The 24672-nt window shown below is 42.8% G+C and overlaps 2 protein-coding genes across 2 annotated transcripts in view; one reads left to right on the top strand and one right to left on the bottom strand.

The window, feature by feature from the left end:
- The first annotated feature begins 311 nt into the window (after nucleotides 1-311).
- On the top strand, nucleotides 312-23189 carry LOC143026104 (carbohydrate sulfotransferase 11-like). The gene is made up of 7 exons (XM_076186107.1): nucleotides 312-456; nucleotides 5498-5719; nucleotides 6991-7151; nucleotides 7860-7947; nucleotides 14186-14316; nucleotides 14662-14778; nucleotides 21419-23189. The coding sequence occupies exons 1-7, from the start codon at nucleotides 313-315 to the stop codon at nucleotides 21702-21704; spliced, it is 1149 nt and encodes a 382-aa protein (XP_076042222.1). The 5' UTR covers nucleotide 312; the 3' UTR covers nucleotides 21705-23189.
- The window catches only part of LOC143026084 (uncharacterized), an 84000-nt gene continuing 61381 nt past the window's right edge, over nucleotides 2054-24672 (bottom strand). The window contains exon 11 of the mRNA XM_076186094.1: nucleotides 2054-2233. Within this exon, the coding sequence (XP_076042209.1) occupies nucleotides 2141-2233 (93 nt within the window). The 3' untranslated portion in view covers nucleotides 2054-2140. The remainder of the gene's footprint in view (nucleotides 2234-24672) is intronic.

The following is a 24672-nucleotide window of genomic DNA, read 5'->3' on the forward strand; positions in this document are numbered from 1 at the left end:
TCCCCTTCAAAAGAACAAGGAATCAGTGAAAAAAAAAAAAAACGAATTGTCCACCTGTGGAGCGTACGCCCCACATTGAGAAGCACAATTTACATGAACTTCTACATAGCACGTTGTCTGTATTTTACTTTCTTGCATGATTACACCTCGTCTTAGTAACCAGTGATCTTATCGCCATTATCCTAATTACCGGTATAGCCGTGCAACTACAAAATTATCCTTTCCAAAATACATTTCAAGGACTTTCACTTTTATTTATTTATTTTCTTCATCTTGTCAACAGTATACATGAAGACTACCTCAACAAACAACATGCTTACCTTTTTAAAGAAGCTTCTGCGACCGGCTAACTGCTACAAGTTCAAGACGAATAAACTTCTTTCCTTGCTCCTCCCCTTTCTGGGTTTGGTTCTCATTGGTTGGGTGAAGCTTGCGTTTCAACCACCAACAAACGAGGTAAGTTTCATGCCACAGGTGAACTGTACTTCTGACATTGAGAGCTCGTCGGTTCGTTTTTATCGACTGTGGTTTAACAGCACCTCTATGAGCTACGACAATCTCGTGCCGCAATCATTCGTTACAATTTATAATTATATATATGTTGGTTTAGTTGGTCATGGGTATTTATGATTTTTTAGGGAACTGCGGAAATCTTATATGTGGCATTTGTGTGTTCAAAAATTGGTGTCGTCAATGCTCTAGGGAGTAGGTGGCATAATTATTAGGTAGTTATTGCGGGGTGAGTAGTTTGGCAGTATGTGTGGCCTTACAAGGGGATCTTTACTTTGGCAAATGGGAGTTCCACAACATAAAAGAGTACCTAGCTTTAATTAACAATTGCCTGGAGTTGTCATGCCGTATTAGGAGATGATTAAATCCTTGGCTTCAGCCACAATAATTACATGAAATATTACTAGCAAATGGGTTAGTTACCATTGCACTATGGGAAATGAACATTTGTACCACACCATTATAAAAACAATTTGAAGTATACCAGTAGGTTAAGGTGATTTGCATTAAATCTATCCTATTTTAGAATGGATGAGATTAGCGTTATGTGTACAACCAAATTCAATAGTTTTTTTTTCTGTATGTTTTATGCAGAGCCGTTAACATGCCTAAATGCCGCCCAGGGGCAAAGTTCTCAGCGACACCCCCCCCCCCCACTTTCCCCATCGCCACTTCCCATCTCCACCACCCCTTACTTGTTATAGCTACTGGCTTGCGAAATAGTTAAATAGGTTTTTAAAATGTTATTTAATGTCCGTATTGCAGAAAGGATATGGGAAAATATTTCATATTCTGTTGATTCTAAAGCAAAATTTGTATATTACTGCAAGATATTCAGGCCTCCTTTGACTCTTTTTATTATAATTATTTTGTCCAGACTAGAATTGCCGCCCTCTTAAATGTGCCGCCCCAGGGAATATACCCCCCACCCCCATGTGAGGGTCCTGATTTTATGTAAAGGCGATTGGGGCTGCCATGACACTTCCGGAGTTGTGGTCCCATCTAGCAATTATACTCCCCCCCCCTCTCCCGTTTTAAACAAACACCAAATAAATAAACAAATAAGTTACAATTAATCTGTTTCATCACCAAGTTCAAATTATGTTTATATGCATAACCAAGGGATTGTTACAAGTATTTCGTTTTGTCGTGTATAACTTGAGGGACGATGGGGGTGTGGGGAGTGAATCGTCTTCTAAGACGAGTGTCGATATTGAAAGGTCCTCCATCAATGGTAACTGAATTTCATATGAAGTTCTGTCACTAAATATTAGAGACTAGGACACTAAAATCAGCACGAGTCGTTTTGATGTTAAAAGAAGAACTCGTCCGAATGCCAGATGCTGGTGTCGTGGGTGTGGTTCAGTATGGACAAGCCAGGGAAAATGAGACTCACAATAACACTAAAACTAAGGTTTAATGGTTCATATGCTCGGAGGGAACGGACGTAGTCTCGTTGGGAGAAGGTCCGGAGTGAAGGCCTCATCAAGCGTCGTGGCTGTGGGCGAAGAACCACGGGAGGGAATGAGACGACTTGCTGGCGGCTTGCTGGAGCGAACTGGTCCCGTGGCCTCTTGCTGGAGAGAACTACTGCTTGGAGTTGAGCCCGGGAGAGAAGTCGGTAGAGAACTCAGTAGAGAAGTCGGGAGAGATCTGAATTCTGAATTCCTAGGAATGACCACCAGCTTTCGCGGGATCGGTTTTTGTGCGAGGGGAAGAATGTCTGTAAGAAAATGAAAAGATAATAGTGTATAAAAGAGGGCTATTGCCACCGGGCGAATTAGCGAGCGATTAGGGCCTGCTGGTGGTCGTGGCTCGGGAGAAATGGACTGGGAACTTGGACGGCGGCGCCGACGCCGGGATTAGGATCACCAAAAGTTTAGAAAATGGTAGGAGGCGTAGTAGTAGATAAGGAGAGATCTGGATTCTGGATTCCAAGAAAAGACCACCTCGCTTGCGCGGGATCGGGTTTTGTGGGAGGGGAAGAATGTCTGTTAGAAAATGAAAAGATAGTAGTGTATAAAAGAGGGCTATTGCCACCGGGCGAATTGCGAGCGATTAGGGGCTAGATTGTTGTCGTTGCTTTAGGAGAATTTGGCTAGGAACTTGGACGGTGGCGCCAATGCCGGGATCTGCTCATCTCGGCGAAACGCCGACCTTTTAAAGGAGGCTGGCGGGAACGTGGGGAGCTTTCCAAGTTCCTGATTGGCTGACCAACGGCGCGTGAACTCCAAGTTCCTGATTGGCTGACCAGCGGCGCGTCACCACAATACTCCCCCCCTTCTTTGGGAGTGAGCGCCGCGGAGGTAGGACGAGGCGCGAGTGATGTGGTAGAATCGGCTGGAATGGCGACAGCGGCGGTGGCTACGGCTGCAGTGGTGACAGCGGAGGTGGCTGCGGCTGCAGTGGCGACAGCGGAGGTGGCTGCGGCTGCAATGGCGACAGCGGAGGTGGCTGCGGCTGCAATGGCCACAGCGGAGGTGGCTGCGGCTGCAATGGCGACATCGGAGGTGGCTGCGGCTGCAATGGCGACAGCGAAAGTGGCTGCGGCTGCAATGGCGACAGCGGAGGTGGCTGCGGCTGCATTGGCGACAGCGGAGGTGGCTGCGGCTGCAGTGGCGGCAGCGGCCAGGGCTGCAATGGCGATGACTGCAGTGGCGGCAGCGGCGATGCGGCGATGACTACAGTGGCGGCAGCGACGGTGACTGCAGTGGTGGCAGCGGCGATGACTGTAGTGGCGGCTGGTGAGAGCAGTCCGGGGGCCTGGGCAGACCGGATCTGCGGGGCTGGGCAGGCCGGGGCGGCGGAGGTGGGCTGGGCATGCCTGGGCGTGAAGTTTAACTTGTGGGCCTGCTCCCCACGTTCCCGCCAGCCTCCTTTAAAAGGTCGGCGTTTCGCCGAGATGAGCAGATCTCTCCCGACTTCTCTACTGAGTTCTCTACCGGCTTCTCTCCCGGGCTCAACTCCAAGCAGCAGTTCTCTCCACCAAGAGGCCTTGGGACCAGTCCTCTCCAGCAAGCTGCCTCGGGACCAGTTCGCTCCAGCAAGCCGCCAGCAAGTCGTCTCATTCCCTCCTGTGGCTCTTCGCCCACAGCCACGACGCTTGATGAGGCCTTCACTCCGGACCTTCTCCCAACGAGACTACGTCCGTTCCCTCCGAGCATATTAACCATTAAACCTTAGTTTTAGTGTTATTGTGAGTCTCATTTTCCCTGGCTTGTCCATACTGAACCAAACCCATCGACAAACTGGTGACCCCGGAGTGACCGCCATCCCCGGATCCCCACCGCCTTTGCCTGACCACCCGGCCTGCCCACCCCTGCCACCCCGGCCTGCCCGCCCGGCCTGCTCGTCCAGCCCGGCCCCGCCGACCCGTCCAACCCAGCCCTGGCCTGCACGCCGCACCAGCGTGCCCAGCCCCACCGCCCCGGCCTGCACGCCGCACCACCGCTGCCGCCGCTGCAACCGTAGCCACCGCAGCCACCACCGCTACAGCCGTAGCCACAGCCACTGATACCACCGCTGCCGCCGCTGCAACCGCAGCCACCACCGCTACAGCCGTAGCCACAGCCAGTGCAGCCACTGATGCCACTGCAGACACCACCGCTGCAACCGCAGCCACCACCGTTACAGCCGTAGCCACCGCCAGTACAGCCACTGCAGCTACCGCTGCTGCAACCGCAGGCACCGCCGCTGCAACCGCAGGCACCGCCACTGCCGTCACTGCAGCCACCGCCGCTGCCGCCACTGTAGCCACCGCCGCTGCAACCGTAGCCACCGCTGCTACAGCCGCAGCCACCGCCACTACAGCCGCAGTCACCACCACTGCAGCTGCCGCCACTACAGCCTCTGCCACCGCCGCAATCACTGACGTCATCTCCATGGACCGCGCCAAGCCTGCATACCTCCTCTCAGACAACGCACAAGATCCCGTTGGTCTTCCGACACCTCCGGACACACGGGCTACAAACCACAAGCACATTACAAAGAAGAAACAGATATCGTTCCTCCTACCTCGTCACTAGGGGGAGAGCTCTGTAGTGTCCTGTAGCCAACACGTGTGGTTACCCCTATAAGACTCGTGACCGCCAAGTACAAGACAAAACTATAGTCACCCCTTACAACATGCGTTCGATTAATTTTATTATTAATACTCCATAAAAAAAAAAATATATATGTGGCCAGTACAACCAGACTGAATAACAATTTTTTTCTTAAACAATGCGATGATTGCATTCAAGTAACGTCCATCCATTCTACAAAGCCTTCGTGCATGTATCTATTATATTGGTGTTTCGTGTATTGTTAATCATCTAAGACAGGCCCAGCATTCAAGATATTCTAACGTTAATCGTTGAATTATTGTTTTCCGTCCGGTTTGTCCATGTTAATACAATACTGCTGCAAGGTCTTACCTCTGGCATGCTGAAGCTGATGTCTGCTGGTCTCTCTGGGAGTGTTTCTTATTCCCTACCGAACTAGGCTGCTGTTTACGTTTCCGTGATTCTTCTATGTGACCATCGTGAACTACATAGGCGACTATTTCGGATATGTAGGCATATATTTCTCTCTCTCTTTTCTTTACTTTAGTTATTAATGTTATTTATTTTAACCAGATAGGTAACCATAGTCGTTATGGCGCTGGCTGTAATGTGGCGGCTCACAGGCGCACGTCAAACGCGTGCCAATTGTAACTGGTATAATGTATCCTTTGTATATTGGCACCATGCATAAACATTATGACGTAGCTGTACACACACACACATTTTTTTTTCATTTGTGTAAGTCATGAACGACTGATGGCATCATTAACCTTGGGGCACTCCGTGTGTCGTCTCCCACAATTATTGTTCTTATTCACATTGCTTTCAAAAATCACTAACTCTTCATAACCATGGGAGCTTCGACGCTTTCAATGTATGCCTGAATTCTGAATATGTGTGTGTGTGTGTTCTGTAACATTTTATACAGATTCTTTCCTCGACAGTTCCGAACATGGGAATATCCAGGCGAGGTTGAAGAAGGAATGAAGACATACACATTATCCCCTATCGAAATGACCCAGATGGATAAAGAGATCGCCAGTCGAAGAGATCGCGTAAGGGACGAGTGTCGTAAGTCTCCGTTGCCTGGTAAAATTTGGGAATCCCTCCAGTTCAACGTCTTCTACTTCTTCGACCACAACGCGTCTGTCTGTCTGATGGGAAAGGTGACGTCATATCGCAATACTATTCTCCTCTTTCACGATGCTGTTTAGGACACCCCGAGGTTTTGCCAAACACGCACGCTCCTGAAAGCTTAGCACAGATTAAACTGGAGTTTAGGAGGTTTCCAGACCGTATGTTAAAGAAAAGCATGATGTCATTGGATAAGATGAGGGGAAGTAAATCAGTCCGTTGCCCCAGGTCTCTCTTGCAAGAGACCTACGACCTCCACGTAACCGGTATTGTGTTCTAGACATAGTGAGGCTAGAGTAAGGCAGGGTAGGATGAGATGTTCTCTGTCTTCTGTGTAGTGATTGCATCTGGGGCAGTTTGATTCTGTGGCCAGTCATATTCTGTGTTGATATTGGCTGCTGTGTGGTGTCTTGAATGTAGTCGTGTCAGTGTGGTTCTTGGGAAGGATTTCCTTGTTGGACTAATGTTTGGGGTAGTCAGGTGAAGTATGAAGTTTTGTCATCAGCCCCACAGTGTTTATTTTGTGATCTGAATGTCTGCATGTTTGCATGGCTGTGGTGCAAATTGTACGTGATAGGTTGTGGTAAACATTTGAAGAATATGCTTCTGGTGTAATTAGTTTGTTACAATCAGTTGTGTTTGTGTTATTTGATAGGAGGGATTGGTGGAACTGAGGGATTTCACAAAGAATTTTGTGCATATAATTTTCATATGCAGCTTTGTGGGGGAGGATCTTGGTTTCTGATGTAGACGTTCAATTGGTTATAGTGTATCTAATTAATATCATAAGGAGCTACGATGAGAGGAAGGAAAGGGTGGTAGATGGGAGTAAAATGGGTGGGAGTGGGTATATGCCTTTTGAATTGGCCACCTCCCTTATATGGTGGAAAAAGCCCTTGGTATATATATATAGATAGAAAAAGAATAGTCATTATCATTAATACTTCATTTTGTGTAACTTGTAGGTTGTATCAGAGTTCTCCAAATGAATAATGAAACCATTGTAAAGTGTTACTGGAGGAGGGGGAATCTGAGGGGAACATGAAAAATAATCCCTCAGGAGTCAGTCCAAGAATAACTGTTGAATTGTAAACCATAGTTAGGCTTTCAACTTGCATACACTTCATGCATATAAAATGAAAATAATTCTGAAGTAGAAATATAGAAACAAAGATGTAAATTAAACAGTCTTGCAGTTTCTGTTGCTGTTCTCAGTCTTTTGCATTCTTCTCCTCTCTCCTGTCATTATTTTTCCCATGCATTCCACTGAGCATTTTTGTTAATCAATTATGCTCTCGCTCAGACTGGAACATCCACATGGAGGATTCATCTACGGAAACTTAATGGAGGGCCGCCATTAGATCGTCCGATGAAAGAGGACCCTCGGAGGAGTGAGCTCATGGGGCAGCCCCTAGATCAAATCGTACACTTCTTTGATTCCACCATCAAGATCCTTACTGTCAGGTAGGTATGTCATGCTGGGTTCAGAAATTTACCTTACGAAGACAGGCCTACCTTAACTTGCACTTTCTGGAAAGACAGAGTGCGGGTCAAATGGGTCAAGGACTTTAACAGGGGTGATGCACATATCATTATCATATTAAGACATTGGGGCAGGACTCACATTAATGGATTTAAACTGAATCAATTTAGATTTAAGAAGGAAATAGGCAAGAAATGGTTTGCCTAAAGTGTGGTTAACAGAATAGACCTAGTATGTAGTGAATGTTGAAAATATTGGTTATTCTAAGAGAAGGTTAAAGAATTTTATGGATGAGGCTGTAGGTGGTAATAAACATGGAACTGCCTAGTGTAGGCCTCATGATCTCTTGCAGTCTCCTCCATTCTTATGTTCTAACTGTACTACAAAATTATTATTTTCTTGTTTATTTTATTATTTTCCCCCTGCTGAAATGGCAGGAACATAAGTATCTGTGAAGAGTGCCAATTTTTTGATGCATCAGCAATCCTGCTGATTTATTTTTTGATGAAATGGTGATGACAATTTCTTTGAATAACTCAAGCCAATTATTGGGGGGAAGGGACTGTTGGGATCCTTGCTCTAGATCCGGGAGGTGCTGATCATGCAAGTTTTTCACTTCGATCATGCAAAGGTGACACAAGACCTTTTATCGTTGCTCACACTATTGTCTCCCTCTGCTCCTCTTCCAGGCACCCGTTCATTCGCCTTGTTTCAGCATACCGACAAAAGTACAATGACGGAAAATCCCTTGGGAATTACAACCCCAATAAGATAAAGGTAGGCTTTTGATACCAAGCTCAATTTCTAAGTTACAAAAAAGACCCCATGGCCTTTAAGACCAGGGAGTTTTCAAAGCTAAAGCAGGTTTCTGATACAAGGCTGAATAAGATCAGATCACACCTATCTTGTTATAATATACATGGAACACCATTCATGTTATGGCCACTTCTAATTCAGTGTATGTGTGCATTTATTTACCTAATTGTAGTATATGGAAAAGGAGCAATGCTTGTTGGGTCCCATTTCCTCTTCATGGGGTTCAGTCTCTTACTCTGCAGTTTATCATACCTAGCTTCAAATTTATGTGTGGTTCCAACTGGGGTAATATCTCCGTATTCTCCAATTATCAAATTTATATTTATATTTGTGTACTGTTCCAGTTTGGACAATGGTGCCTTCTAAGCCATCCCTAGTATTTATGTATCTGTAAGGAAAACTATATTTTTTCACAACTTTTAGATATTTGGTCTTTCTCAACTTGTTCTCATGATCTAAAATCCTTCCATTACTAATCAAGAGATCTCTTCTGTCAGCATGAAGAGGATTAAGAGATGATGAAAAAAATCGAAACCCTGAATTGTCCAAGACTGGAATATGCATCAGTAGTATGGTGTGCAAAGATTGTATGTGGAACAAGAAAGATGGGAGAGAATAGAAGGAAGGGTAGTGAGTGGTGGGATGATGAAGTGAAGAAGGTAGTAAAAGAGAAGATGCGAGCATTCAGGGATTGGTTCCAAAGTAGGATGTAAGAAAAATATGAGAAGTATAAAGAAAAAGTAAGAGCAAAACAAAAGATAAAGGGGCCAAAAAGGAGAGCAGGTGTAAAGCGGGGGAGGAATATGACAGATATTTTTGAAAACAATAAAAAGATGTTTTGGAAGGAAATCAAGAGAGGAAGGGAAGGTGAATCAAGTGGAGAAGAAAAGGTAAAAGGCGCAGATGGACAGATTTTGACGGAAGAGGAGGCGGTAAGAGGAAGATGGGCGGAGTATTTTAGAGAGCTGTTGAATGTGGAGGAGGATAGGGAGGGATTGGTGGTAGCAGTTGGAGGCGCTAAGAAAATGACAGTGATGGGAGAGGAAAATGGAGGAGAAACAAGAAAAAATGAGGTGCAAATAGCTATGAAAATGACGAGAACAGGCAAAGCTCCTGGATTGGATGGATGTCATGCTGAGTGTCTAAAGAAGGGAGGTACAGTAACAGTGGATTGGCTGGTGAGGTTGTTTAATGCGTGTCTAAGGGAGGGCAGAGTGCCAGAGGACTGGAGGGGTGCTTGTATAGTTTTCCTTACAAGGGGAAAGGGGACAAATGTGAGTGTAGTAGTTTCAAAGGGATCAGTTTGTTGAGTGTAATTGGGCAGGCTTATGGGAGGGCTTTGATTGAGAAAATTAGGAGAGGAACAGATGGAGTAATTGGTGAGGAACAATGTGGGTTTAGGAAAGGTAGGGGTTGCGTGGATCAGATTTTTGTGGTAAGGCAGGTACTGTATTTAGGAAAGTTTAGGAAAAGGTAAGGGTGCTTTTTTGGGGGGGCCTTTATGGATTAGGAAAAGGCTAATGACAGGGTAGACAGGAAGGTACTGTGGGAGGATTTGCAGATATATGGGATTGGGGAAAGCTGTTAAGGGTGGTCAAGAGTTTTTACAAAAGTAGAGTCTTTGTTAGAATGGGATATGGAGAGAGCAAGTGGTTTGAAGTAAAGGTGGGACTGCATCAAGGCTGTGTTATGTCGCTATGGCTGTTCAGTATGTACATGGATGGGGTGGTGGAGGAGGTAAAGGCAAGGGTAATGGGCAGGGGACTGGAGATTGTTAAAGAAAGTGGAGAAAATTGGGAAATGAGCAGTTGTTGTTTGCTGATGATACTGCACTTGTGGCAAGGTCAGAGGAGTGATTAAGGGAATTAGTGATGAAGTTTGGAATGGTATGTGATGAGAGAAAGTTGAAGGTAAATGTGGGTAAAATTAAGGTGATGAGATGTACAAGGGTGGATGGTGGCAGTGGGTTGGAACTCTTAAAAGGAGAGAGGCTGGAGGAAGTGGATAGCTTTAGGTACTTGGGGTTGTATTTGGCAGGAAAGGGAGGGATGGAGGTGGAGGTAAATTGTAGATTGAGAGAAGCAAGTAAATGCCTTGGGGGATTGAAAAGTGTTATGAAAAATAGGCAACTTGGAATGGGTGCAAAGAGGAGATTGTATGAAAGGATGATTGTGCCGACGGCATTGTACGGGGCAGACTCTGAAATGGAGAAAGATAGAGAGGAAAAGTTTAAATATGTTTGGGGTGGAATGTCTGAGAAATATGGTAGAGGTTACTAGGTTGGATAGAGTGAGAAACAAGGAGGTGAGGAGCATAGGAGTGAAAAAGGAGATGGCAGATAGGGGTGATGAAAGATTATTGGGATGGTTTGGACACATAGAAAAAATGAGTGATGAAAGATTAGTCAAAGAGGTGTGGAAGACATAAATGGAGGGAGCGAACTTGAGAGGATGACCAAAGACTCTCCCATCTTTCCACCAACACCCCTTACTCTTCTTAGATACAGCTTGCACAAAAAGCCACTACTTAAGATCATATCTTCTAGGTAAACGGAATTGTATCTATTTTCCACATGTCATTAGATTCAAGTAAATATTATTAAATTATCTTCTATGAGCAAATCGCTGAGGACAGTGACAGATAGTTGGACCAAGTGCTGTTGGAAGATATATTACACACCAATGGAAGTCACATCTACACGTCACAGGACGTCACGATATGAGAAGATAGATATCAAGCATACAACGTCACGTACATCATAGCAGCAGCACCAAACGGCTGTTGAGCGTCGGGTCTAACCAGAGTTTGACCGGAGTCCCACAATGGAATTAGGCCGACCTGACCTTGACCTCTTAGGACACCTGGTCTGCACAAGAGATGACTGTTGAGAAGCATATGTCCACAGAAGGAATTACCCTTGTATTTTATTTTTCATCATGTATTATCAAAATACACCATGTCCTTCTATGTATCATAATTGTATATATTTTTGTTTAATATTGAGTATATCACAACCATGTAAATACCTACTTCTGTCACACTGTAAATATTACATACATACATATACCAAGGCTTTTTCCCCCTTCCAAGGGAGGTAGCCACAAAGGGAAAGGCATACAAACACTCCCACCCATTTCATCCCTAAATACACTCCACACCCCTCCCACCCTTCCTCTCATCTGAGCACCTCCTGGATGACGGGTCATCCCTGAACCCTGCCCACCGCCCTGGGTCAGAAGCAGTGTCGCAAGACACAGTACATCCACAGCAAGGCCGCTTCATTTAATCGGCGACCCCCCCTCTCCGTCCCCCTTTGCATATAAGGAGAGGACGGGGAGAAATCCCTTCGGGCTGCGTCAAAATTTACTCACACATACTACCCCACCCACCCACCCCCCCGCCCATTCCTCCTCATGCAGTCACAACATCATCCATATACAACCATTCTCCACTCACCTCTGTCTTCCGTCCTCTCCCTTCCTTCCTCAACAGACATTCCCCTCTTCCCCAAAGCCCCTTCACCCCATCCATCCACCTCATCCTAGGACGTCCCCTCATGTTCACTCCCTCCACATCTGCCTTCCATACCTCTTTTACTAGTCTTTCTTCACTCATTCTTTCCATGTGTCCAAACCATCCTAATATTCTTTCATCAACCCTCTCTCCCAAATCCTTTTTCACCCCTGTTCTCCTCCTCACCTCCTCATTTCTCACTCTATCTAGCCTAGTAACCCCCACCATACTTCTCAGACACCTCATCTCAAACACATTCAAACTCCTTCTCTCTTCTTCTCTTATGTTCCACGTTTCTGCCCCTGTAAATATTACTGTACATAACACTGTAAATATTACTATACAAAAAAAAATTGATGTAGTGGCAACCATCACAGCCTTCATGGTCCCTTGCTTCTTAGCACAGATCATGACTGGTTCTGCACAGGACTGCTGCCTGTGATTTACTAGAGTAAATCCATAGAACTAAACAGCCTTTACTTGCTCTGCTACTTGCATTGCCTCCAAAATTATGGATCACAACCTTCCAACAAGATTAGAGAATAGGAGATGGGTCCCAATGAGCATTGCTCCTTTCCTGTATACAGAGCCTGGAAACTATGGACTAAAGGAGGGCTACTGGTCCATTAAAGCTGTTTGTCCTTAGGTTGTGTGTCTTGAATGTAAAGTATATAAATAAATGGTCTTACTTATCAATGACAACTCCAATTATAATCATTGTTTTTAGTTTATAATAGCATAAATAATTTGTGCTATATTTTATCATATCTAAGTTTTAAAGCATTTGGCCACATCAATATCAAGGTTCAAGATCTGATACACTACCAACAACTCATAGCTCCATGTGAGCTTCGAGTCGCCTTGTTTGTTTTTGTTTGTTGTGGAACAGGAAGTAATGGAAGTCTGAAGATGGATCTACCTTGAATGTTGAGTAGAACTTGGACTAAATACATTGTCTTAAACAAGTACAATTTAATCTTACTGAGAAAAACCAGAGCTATGAGGCAATTCTCTCACTATGGTTAACTCCCATATTTTTTTTCTTCTTAATATTGAAAGCATGTGGCCATGTCAACATTGATATACAGACGCTCCTCTACTTACGTTAATTCGTTTTACGTTTTTTCGATTTTACGTTTGAATTGACTGTAAAAAAAATTGTTAATTATTTTTGAGTGAATTTTTGAGTTTAGCGCACTCTCCGTAGTACGAGACTTTCAAACGACAGACTGAACGTGCCTTGCCTCCTCCTCCTTCCCCTTCTCCTCCACCATCTCACTTTATGTTGCTTGAATTTAATTTATTTGAAATTGTTATCATTTTACAATGTTATGTTTATAATTAATGATTTAGGGGTGTTTTATAAGATACAGTAATAGAATTTATGGATGTATAGTACAGTATGAATGGTCATACATTACTGGAACATACAGTAACAACTTACGTTCATTTTCACATTACGTTCGTCCGTTCGGAACGTAACTAAAACGTAAGTTGAGGAGCGTCTGTATTAATTAGGATTTCCACTATGCCCTGGATATGCTGACTTGACCAGCAACAAGAGCTATGAGGCAGTTCATGGTGTCTTGAAGTTCACGTCAAGTTGTCAGTTGTGTGTCACATCTTGATTATCTCAATACAGATGCAGCCAAATGTTACAAAAATTACAGAAACGATAAACTATGGCACAAATAATTAATTTATGCCAATATTAACTAAAAACAAATAATACCATTGAAATTGTCAGCAGTTGTCAGTAATTAGTTTGACCACAAATAAACACATAATTTTACAACCATGCCCTAAATCTTGGTACAGTATTATCATAATATTGTTATTATTTAAAAGAACATTCAGTAATGTAGCCCTAAGTGAGTGTGTGGGGCATATTAAAACAACTAATGCACTGAAAGCAACCAGTGTTGCCACATTTCTGAGGGAATTTTTGTATTTCAGCCAAAATCTTTATTCTCCAGAATTTGTCTGTAGTTACCAAAGTCTGTTACTTCAATGTCTGTAGTTTCTGTGTTCTTCTGCACTATAATTAGATATATACCTCTTTTTCTTTTATCTTTCATTATACAGGATAGGAACAATGATTGTTGGGTCCTGTCTCTTAGTCTCCAATTGATCATACCTAGCCTCAAATTCATGTAAAGTTCCAGTCTATATCCTTGATTTCCAGTTATCATATTTAGCTTTAAACACATGTATTGTTCCAGCTTGGGCTATATCACCTTCTATGCTACTCCAGGTACTTGTGCATGTATATGGAAAACTGTATTTCTTCATATCCTTTAGACATGTAGTCTTCCTTAATTTGTTCTCATAACCTCTTAAAGCCCTCCTATTCTTGATCAAGAGATCTCTTCTGTGTATGTGTGTATTTACCTAGTTGTATTATACGGTAAGGGGAGCTATGCTCGTGGTGACCTGTTTTTGTATCTCGCAAGATCAAGTTTGTTCTTAAATTGTTGTATTGTGTTTACACACTTATTTCTTCATCCAATTTATTCCATATATCTATCACTCTGTGTGGGAAGCTGTTCTTTTTCAGGTCTCCTCTGTAGTTATCCTTTTTGAGTTTCATTGCATGTCCTCTTATTTTTCCTCATCTGTGCACACTAGTGCATTTGTTCATTCTCAACCAAAACCAACGTAAATCCAAAATTCAGTGCTTCTGCAGGTGATTGCTGGCAACACATGGCATGACAGCTTTCAAGAATTTTGGCTGCCAGCCATGTTGAGCAATTTTCTTATTCCACAAAAGTATTACCTGAGCCTTCAGTTGGACAAACCTCTCAATCGCTCCACCAGGTGGGTATTCATGTAAGTCTTCCTCAAGAGGCTCTTGCCAGACATGCAGGGTAGGTGTTCAATGTTTAAGAAAAACAAAAAGAAAATAAGGGGAAAATTTTTTTTTACATATACTTATAAATCCTTGGTCATTTGCTGTTATTCCTTGCTTTCTATTTGTAAAAGTTTAAAATGGCACCTACTATATATTAATATGCACTTTCTTGATATCAGATGCCTAACTTTTTTATATGAATTACTTGAAATCCTAAATGCAGTGATGCATAACTTTTCAAATCTGTTCTCTGGTCATAGGTAAATGAATGGTTTGAATACTGAGATATCACTACTGTATTACAATTTCAGATATCCTAATTGGATCTACGAGAAAATTTGTCATGATTTGCGTCCTCGCATCACCTTCAAACAGTTTCTTCATCATGTAATTAGAACTTTCCAGGATGATCATATGGACACTCACTGGTAAATAATGAAAAGGGGAATGACAACAGCACTGTGCCTACCTATATTCTATTATCTAGAATATGAATGCCACACTGACTTTTTTTTTAATGATGTGATGGTAAGATTGTCAGAATAACTGTGTTGGTATTTCTTAATTAATCAATTTATACTTATTCATTTACTTCAATCTTTTATAGTCCTGCATAATATGGATAGTAAAGCTGCCCATTTTCAAAACCTGTCAACCCCCTCACCTCAGTTAAGAGGTGCAGCCCTGAAGGGTTGACTTGGTTTCTAGAATGGGCCTGAGAGCTCATCAACTTCAAATGTATTTCTTACACATTTTCACACATGGAAAGCTGATAGCTGGCAGCAGCTCACCCTTCCTACTCTCAGCCAGTGGAGTAGAAACAGTCTCGCATCAATAGAACATAGACAACACTCCAAAATTTCTTCCAAGAGAGATCTGTGGGAAGGCTTAGAGATTATTGTCAGCCACTGTAAGGCTGAATTTTACACTTAGTAAAATTAAAGGCAATAATTATCATTCATTTATAAACTCAGTTCTATTATATACCAAGGGCTTTATCATCCTTACCAGGGAGGTAATCAAGTCAAAAGATATATACCCACTGCCACCCATTCCACTCCCATCCACCACCCTTTCCCCCCCTCTCATCTTAGTTCCTCATGGATGATGGGTCATCCCTGTATCCTGCCCACTGCCCTGGGTCAATTCTCTCTGTTCTAATGGCCATTTAATTGACCAAAGTAACATGGCTTGCAACTTAATTTTTTTTTCACTGAACCTAAACACATTGCCAATCTGATCAGTTGCATTTGAATCATTTCCCATCATTATGGAGGTAATTTCCCTGGCTTTTTGCATCTCATGTTCCTGGTATACCTTTGATAAAGTAATGTGGTCTTCATGCAAGCCAGCAATTATAACATATTTAGTCTCGGGACTGCTCGGACAGACAGTCTAGGGAATAACAACAATGACATATCTAGACTTATTAACTACATCTTTGATTAGAGATTCCCCTTTTTTTTTTTAATAATTTTCACTATTTTTTTCCAGCTGAACATTTTCTTTCTCTCCTGCTCCATGGTCTCTTTAAAGTTGTCTGCATCCTTCTATGGACCAAATAACCAACTTTTCAGAACATCCAACACTTCATTGATCTTAGCCTCACTTGGTTTATGGCATTGAAAAGATCAATTCTCTCATTTATCAAAGTCTCATTTTCCCTTTTAAGTTGATTGTTAGGAAGCTGACCTCACTTCTAGTCCTCACTCCTTGGTTCTCATCAATCCTCCTTTCCTCACCTCTTCTCTGATTTGTTCCACAACTTTTGACCCAGGAAGTTCCCAAGGGAATCACTTGTGGGCAGCCGTGTGAATCACATACCACTTGGCTGTGTGACTTGACCAAAGCTTCCATGAGTCCCACAGGTGAGACAAAGTCTTCTTATGGAAGTCATGTGCAGTACCAGCATCAATCTCAGTGATGACTCAACTAGAGCCTTGCATGACCACATGATGATGAACAATGAACTCTATGAGGAACTCACATGTAGTACCAGCCCCCCATACCCTCTGTCTTTGTGAGTCAGCACCATTAGAATGTTCTGCGTCCAACTTCCCACGCATCGAATTTGACCTCACGTCAATTAGGAGCACAGGTGACCTGCCCATGTATATAAAGACCAGACAAATACTGAGGATTCAGATCACCTCAGAGCATCACACTGTGAGCCTGGCTCACTGCTCCATTGCTTTCTCACCTTCACATGTCTCCTGCAAGCAGATCGCTTTGGGACACGACTCAAAATGCAGAAATTGTCACCTTCCTTACCACCTTGTCCCCTCCCCCCTTTTCTCGCCCTTAGAGCAAGCCATATTACATTGGCACCCAAATTTATTGCTAAATAAAACTAACTCACTCTCCATCAGAGTTTGCCTTCAACCAGCCTAACATTGATAAATTTCTATATTCTGATTTTTTTGTTAAGTTTTCATTATAGGTAAAAAAAACTTTGATTCATAGGAGGAAAGTAAATTCTTTAATAGTTTCAACTTGGTTGCAAATTCACTTACCTCCTTGTAATCCTGGAGGCTATCCTCTCCTCTCATCTTAGCTTCAGTTTCAACCTGGTTAATTTGCCTGAGATTACATGGGTTGATGGGTTGAAATCCTTCAACATTAGTCACTGCTTATATAAAAATAACACTTGGTAATGTAAAGTACTTGATATCACAGGTCTTGTTTAGTGTGTGTATTTACCTAGTTGAATCTTACGGAAAGGGGAGTTACGCTTGTGGTGTCCCATCTCTGTATCTCACCATATCTAATTTCTTCTTGAATTCTTGTATTGTTTTTGCACACACTATTGTTTCATCTAGTATGTTCCCATCCACCACTCTGTGAGGAAAGCTGTTTTTTCAGGTCTCTTCTATAACTGTCCTTTTTGAGTTTCTTTCCATGTCCTCTTGTGTTTCTCTTATCCCAATTTAGTAAGTCATCTCTATCAAGGACTTCCACACCTCTCATAATTCTGTAGATGGTCAACAAATCACCTCTTTCTCTTCTTTGTTCCAGAGTTGGTAGTTCTAGTTTTGACAATCTTTCTTCATATGACATTTTTGATAGTGTTGGGGCCATCTTTGTAGTTGCTCTGTATTTACCTAGTTGTATTATACGGGAAGGGAGCTATGCTCGTGGTGACCTGTCTTTGTATCTTTCAGCATCAAGTTTTTTCTTAAAATCTTGAATAGTGTTTGTACACACTGTTTCTTTATCTAAATTATTCCAGGTATCCAGTACTCTATGTGGGATTTTTTTTTATTTCCAGATCTCTTCTATAGTTATCCTCTTTGAGTTTCTTTTTGTGTCTTGTTTTTCCATTGTCCCATCTTAATAAATCATTCCTATCTAGGATTTCCATTCCTTTCATGATTCTATAAATAGTCAGCAAATCTCCTTTTTCTCTTCTTTGTTCCAGAGTTGGTAATTCCAATTTGGACAATCTATGTTCGTATGTTAATTTGGAGAGTTGATGCCAACTTTGTCATTGCTCTTTGTACATACATACATACATATACCAAGGCTTTTTCCCCCTTCCAAGGGAGGTAGCCACAAAAGGAAAGGCATAAAAACACTCCCACCCATTTCATCCCTAAATACACTCCACACCCCTCCCACCCTTCCTCTCATCTGAGCACCTCCTGGATGACGGGTCATCCCTGAACCCTGCCCACCGCCCTGGGTCAGAAGCAGTGTCGCAAGACACAGTACATCCACAGCAAGGCCGCTTCATTTAATCGGCGACCCCCCCTCTCCGTCCCCCTTTGCATATAAGGAGAGGACGGGGAGAAATCCCTTCGGGCTGCGTCAAAATTTACTCACACATACTACCCCACCCCCCCGCCAATTCCTCCTCATGCAGTCACAACATCATCCATATACAACCATTCTCCACTCACCTCTGTCTTCCGTCCTCTCCCTTCCTTCCTCAACAGACATTCCCCTCTTCCCCAAAGCCCCCTTCACCCCATCCATCCACCTCATCCTAGGACGTCCCCTCATGTTCACTCCCTCCACATCTGCCTTCCATACCTCTTTTACTAGTCTTTCTTCACTCATTCTTTCCATGTGTCCAAACCATCCTAATATTCTTTCATCAACCCTCTCTCCCAAATCCTTTTTCACCCCTGTTCTCCTCCTCACCTCCTCATTTCTCACTCTATCTAGCCTAGTAACCCCCACCATACTTCTCAGACACCTCATCTCAAACACATTCAAACTCCTTCTCTCTTCTTCTCTTATGTTCCACGTTTCTGCCCCATACAGTGCTGTTGGCACAATCACTCCTTCATACAGTCTCCTCTTCGCATCCATTCCCAAATGTCTATTTCTCATTACACTCTTTAAACCACCAAGGCATTTACTCGCTTCTCTCAATCTACATTCTACCTCCACCTTCACTCCACCTTTTCCTGCTACACTTGCACCCAAGTATCTAAAACTATCCACTTCCTCCAGTCGCTCTCCCTTAATGTTCACTTCCAGTCTACTGCCACTTTCACCCCTTGTACATCTCATCACCTTACTTTTACCCACATTTATCTTTAGCTTTCTTCTATCACATACTCTCCCAAACTCTGCCACCAGCTTCCTCAATCCCTCCTCTGACCCTGCCACAAGCGCAGTGTCGTCCGCAAACAACAGCTGGCTCACCTCCCACTTTTCTCCATTTTCTTTAACCATCTCCAATCCCTGACTCACTACCCTAGCATTCACCTCTCGCACCACCCCATCCATGTATAAGTTGAACAGCCAGGGCGACATAACGCATCCTTGACGAAGTCCCACCTTTACTTCAAACCACTCACTCTCTCCATTTCCAATCCTAACACATGCTCTACTACTCACATAAAAACTCTTGACAGCTCCCAAAAGCTTTCCTCCTATCCCATAAATCTGCATAACCTCCCACAGTGCCTTTCTGTCTACCCTATCATAAGCCTTTTCCAGATCCATAAAAGCCCAAAAAACATCCTTCCCCTTTCCTATAGCTTTCTCACATATCTGTCTTACCACAAAGATCTGATCTACACAACCTCTACCCGTCCTAAATCCACACTGTTCCTCACCAATTACTCCTTCTGTTCCTCTCCTAATCCTCTCAATTAAGATTCTCCCATAAGCCTTCCCTACTACACTCAACAGGCTAATCCCTCTGAAATTACTACATTCACACTTGTCCCCTTTTCCCTTGTAAAGAGGAACTATACAGGCACTACTCCAGTCCTCCGGTACTTTACCCTCTCTCCAGCAAACATTAAATAATCTCACCAACCAGTCCACCATCACTGAACCTCCCTTTTTCAGACATTCTGCATGGCATCCATCCAGACCAGGTGCCTTACCTGCTTTCATCATCTTTACAACTGCCTTCACCTCATCCTTCCTTATTTCTCCTCCGTTCTCCTCACTCATCACTCTCATTTTCTTCGTATTTCCCACTGCAGCTATCTTTCCTTCCCTATCCTCCTTCACATTTAGCAACTCCCTAAAATATTCTGCCCATCTTCCCCTCACTGCCATCTCTTCCATTATCAACTCTCCATCTGTACCTTTTACCTTTTCTTCCCTACTTGATTCGCCTCCTCTTCCTCTCTTAATTTCTTTCCAAAACATCTTTTTATTACTTTCAAAATTTCCTGTCATACTCCTACCCCATTTCACATCTGCTCTCCTCTTTGCCTCCTTTACCTTTTGCTTTACTTCTCTTTTCTTTTCTTTGTACGTCTCATATGACTCCCCTGTCCTCTTTTGTAACCAATCTGTGAATGCTCGCTTCTTCTCTTCTACAACCTTCTTTGTTTCCTCATCCCACCATTCACTACCCTTTCTTCTATTTCCCCCTGTCCTTCTTGTTCCACACACCATCCTTGCACACTTTAAGACTCCCTCCTTGAACCATCCCCATTCCTCCTCCACACCCATCTCTGCTCTATCCTTTACTCCCTCCCACTCCTCCTTCAGCTTCTTTTCGTACTCCTTCTCCTTTTCCTTTTCTTTCTAATTTCTTTATATTCTTTTTAGCACTGGGTGTCCATAGTGTTGCTGCATACTCCAGTTTTGGTCTTATTAGTGTAACTAATATTTTTTTATCATTTCTTCATCCAAGTAGTCAAATGCCACTTTCATTGACCTTAATAGGTTGAAGGTTTCTCCAACTATTTCATTGATATGTTTGTCTGGTGTCATATATTTGCTGATTATTACTCCAAGGTCTCTTTTAGAGTTCACTTTTTTGACTTCTTCTTCACCAATTTTATAATTTCTTGTATGTGTGCATGTATTTACTTAATTATAATAATATTCAAGGCAAGAGCTATGGTCGTGGGACATCTTTATATTTCTATCAACCAAACTTAGCTTTAAAACTGCTTTTGTCGCCTGACTGTATAATTTCTTCCTCCACCTTATTTCATAAATCAATGCATTTGTACAGAAAAATGTATTTCTTGATATCCCTCAAATACTTTTTCTTTTTTTAGTTTCTTTTCAAGTCCTTTTTGAAAGAATATTAGAAAAATAACATGAGAAAGTTGTAACAGAAGAGACTGGGTATGAGAATGTGTGGTTTGATGTACAAATACCCCCAAATAATGAAAAGCACTTACCTGTGATCAAAATAATCACCTTTGCCTAATGTGTTAGATCTGCCAGGGTTAGTAGTAGTAACTGGTAGCTGTTGGACTTGGACAGAGACTCGTATTGCGTAAATCACTTAGAATACAAGCCTACTTGATTCAGTTTAACATCACAAACTCCCCCTATCAGGAGGCTAAGATGATGCCCCTTACAAAGGACTTTATAGAGTGGAATCTAATAAACCTTGTCCTTGGTCCAACTCGCTGGCAGCAGGGTTCGAACTGCTGTCACCTTGACCTCTGCCACAAGTAGCGAAACTCTAACCTAGTTTGCCATCGAGTATCCAAACCTACTTTCACAGTTTATTTTTCAGGATGAAAGTATATTGACTTGATCACTCCTTGTCTGTAGCCTTTAATTTGGCTCTCCATTCCTCAATGTTATGCTTATGTTCACTTTGTTTCTGAAAATCATTTTCCACTTCAACAGGGATATGTACCACGTACAATGCTCCGTCTGCTACTTCGACTACGACTTTATCATCAAGACTGAAAACATGTCCGAGGAGCTTGCCTACATCGCCAACAAGCTGGGCATGAACATTGATCCTCACATCAGAATGAATCAAGCAAGAAAAATGGTCCAGCTGGAATCTGATTTGAAATATTTCTCCAAGATCCCACAATGGATGAGGAAGAAGATCTATGAGATTTATGCTGATGACATGAGACTTTTTAATTATGATCTACCTGCAAAGTTCCTGGAAGAAGTGTGATGTCTTTACTGGAGGCTGGGACAGGCTCTTCTACTACCCAAATCCTCTCATTTGTGTAATTATGTACTGTTAAGCCTATTATAATTTTACTTCCATTAAGACATTTATAATGTACAGAAATTATGTGTATTAATTGTACATAAAAAAGAATTATATTCAGAAATACATGGAGAAGGTGAGGAGCGTACACCAGGAGGCACACAGCTGTGGGCTTGAACTGTTGGAGAAGGTAACTGTCAATGCTGGGAATTTAAGTAAAGTGTAGGAGACTCGAACCCATAACTTTGAAGATGCAAGTCCCACATGCTTCTGATTGCACCACATGCATATACATATGTACAGTATATATATATATATATATATATTTTATATACATACATACATACATACATACATATAACAAAGGCTTTTTCCCCCTTACAAAGGCATACAATCCACTCCTATGCATTCCATCCCCACATACTTCACTCCCATTCCCATTCAACCCCCTCCCTCCCTCTTATCTTGGCTCCTCCTGGATGATGGGTCATCCCTGCATCTCACCCACTACCCTAGGTCGAAAGTAGTGTTGCAGGACACAGTAAATCCACAGCAAGGCTGCTTAATTTAATCAGTGATCGCCCTCTCTGTTCCCTTATGCAGTAAAAAGAGATGGGGAGAAATCCCTTTGGGCTGTGTCATATTATTTTTTGCACATACTCCCTCACCCCCAATCCTCCATCCACTCCTTTTCATGCATTACAGCATCATCCATACACAACCATTCTCCATTCACCCCTATCATCTGTCTTCTCCCATCCTTCCTCAACAGACATTCCCCTCTTTCCCAATGCCCCTTTTACACCATCCATCCATCTCATCCTTGGTTGCCCCCTCATGTTCACGCCTTCCACACCTTTTACTAATCTTTCCTCATTCATTCTTTCCATGTGTCCAAACCATTCCAATACTCTTTCATAAACCCTATCTCCCAACTCCCTTTCCACTCCCGTTCTCTTCCTCACCTCCTTATTTCTCACTCTATCCAACCTAGTAACCCCTATAATACTTCTCAGGCACCTCATCTCAAACATATTCAAACTCCTCCTCTCTTATGTTCCATGTTTCTGCCCCATATAGTGCTGTCGGCACAATCACTCCTTCACACAATCTCCTCTTTGCATCCATTCCCAAATGACTTTCTCATTACACTTTAATACCCCAAGGTATTTACTTGCTTCTCTCAATCTACATTCTACCTCCACCTCCACTCCTCCCTTTACCACCACATTTGCACCCAAGTACCCAAAACTATCCACTTCCTCCAGTCTCTCTCCCTTAATACTTCCAGTTTGCTGCCACTTTCTCCCCTAGTACATCTCATCACCATACATTTATCTTCAACTTCCTTCTTTCACACACCTTCCCAAACTCTGTCACTAACCTCTTCAAGCCCTCCTTTGATCCTGCCACAAGCAGTGTCATCAGCAAACAACAACTGGTACATCTTCCACTTTTCTCCATTTTCCTTAACCATCTCCAATCCCCGACCCATTACCCATGCATCTACCTCCCACACCTCCCCAAACATGTATAAATTGAACAGCCATGGGGACATAACACATCCCTGGCGATATGTTATGTCACCATGGTTGTTCAATTTATACATGGATGGGGTGGTGTGGTAGGTAAATGCATGGGTAATGGGTCAGGGATTGGAGATGGTTAAGGAAAATGGAGAAAAGTGGGAGATAAACCAGTTGTTGTTTGCTGACAACACTGAGCTTGTGGCAGGTTAATGCATAGGCAGTTTATAGTAATTTCATGAAGAGATGGGAAAATTAGAAGTGGCACAAGAACAAAACCCTGGAGTTCCACAGCGTTCCATTCTTGGGTCACTTCTATTCATGGTATTCATAAATGATATAAACCATGGACTGAAATCTATTGTCTCTAAATTTGCTGATGAATCAAAACTATGCAGAATGGCAAATTATCACTTAAAGTAATTAGATATTCAAGAAGAATTAGATAAACCACAGCAATGGTCTGAAAAGTGGCTAATGAAATTTAACACAAGTAAATGAAAGGTTATGCATATAGGTAAAAATAACAACAAGTACATTTATAAGTTATTTGGAAATTCATTTACAAAAGTGGATAATGAAAAGGGTCTCAGCGTAATTATTAGTAATGATCTCAGATCATTTGAGCAGTGTATTTCTACCTCAGAGAAATATCACATACATATATCAATGGCTTTTTCCCCCTTACAAGGGAGGTAGCTAGAATAAAGGCATAAAATCCACTTCCACACATTCTTTCCCCACATACTCCACTCTCATTCAACCCCCTCCTTCCCCCTTATCTTGGTTCCTCCTGGATGACGGGTCATCCCTGTATCTTGCCCACTGCCCTGGGTCAGAAGCAATGCAGCAAGACATGGCACATCCATATCAAGGCTACTTCATTTAATCAGTGATCCTCCTCTCCGTTCCCTCATGCAGAAAAAGAGAACATACATATACCAAAGGCTTTTCCCCCTTACAAGAGAGGTAGCCATCGAAGGCATAAAAACCACTCCCACCCATTCCATCCCTAACATATTCCACTCCCATCCACCCCCTGCCCTCCCTCTTATCTTGGCACCTCCTGGATGACAGGTCATCCCTGCATCTTGCCCACTGCCCTGGGTCAGAAGCAGTGTCGCAAGACAGCATATCCACAGCAAGGCCACTTCATTAAATTGGTGACCACCCCTCTGTTCCCTCATGCAGAAAAGGAGAAAACTGGAAAAAATCTCTTCAAGATGCATCAAAATATCATTCACACATAACTTCCTCACCCCTACATCCCCCACCCACTCCCTTCCATGCATCACAGCATCATCCATACACAACCATTCTCCATTCATCCCTATCTTCTGTCTTCTCCTTTCCTCCCTCAATAGACATCTCCCTCTTTCCCATCAATCCTTTTGCCCAATCCA

The sequence above is a fragment of the Oratosquilla oratoria genome, chromosome 1, assembly GCF_046742065.1.
Source record: "Oratosquilla oratoria isolate Oo_2021 chromosome 1, ASM4674206v1, whole genome shotgun sequence".
Classification (NCBI taxonomy): domain Eukaryota; kingdom Metazoa; phylum Arthropoda; class Malacostraca; order Stomatopoda; family Squillidae; genus Oratosquilla; species Oratosquilla oratoria.

Coding starts and splice junctions, on each gene's coding strand:
- LOC143026104 (XM_076186107.1), top strand. CDS start 313: ATGCTTACCTTTTTAAAGAAGCTTCTGCGACCGGCTAACTGCTACAAG. Junction 5,720..6,990: donor CTGTCTGTCTGATGGGAAAG/GTGACGTCATAT, acceptor GCTCTCGCTCAG/ACTGGAACATCCACATGGAG. Junction 7,948..14,185: donor ACAACCCCAATAAGATAAAG/GTAGGCTTTTGA, acceptor GTGCTTCTGCAG/GTGATTGCTGGCAACACATG.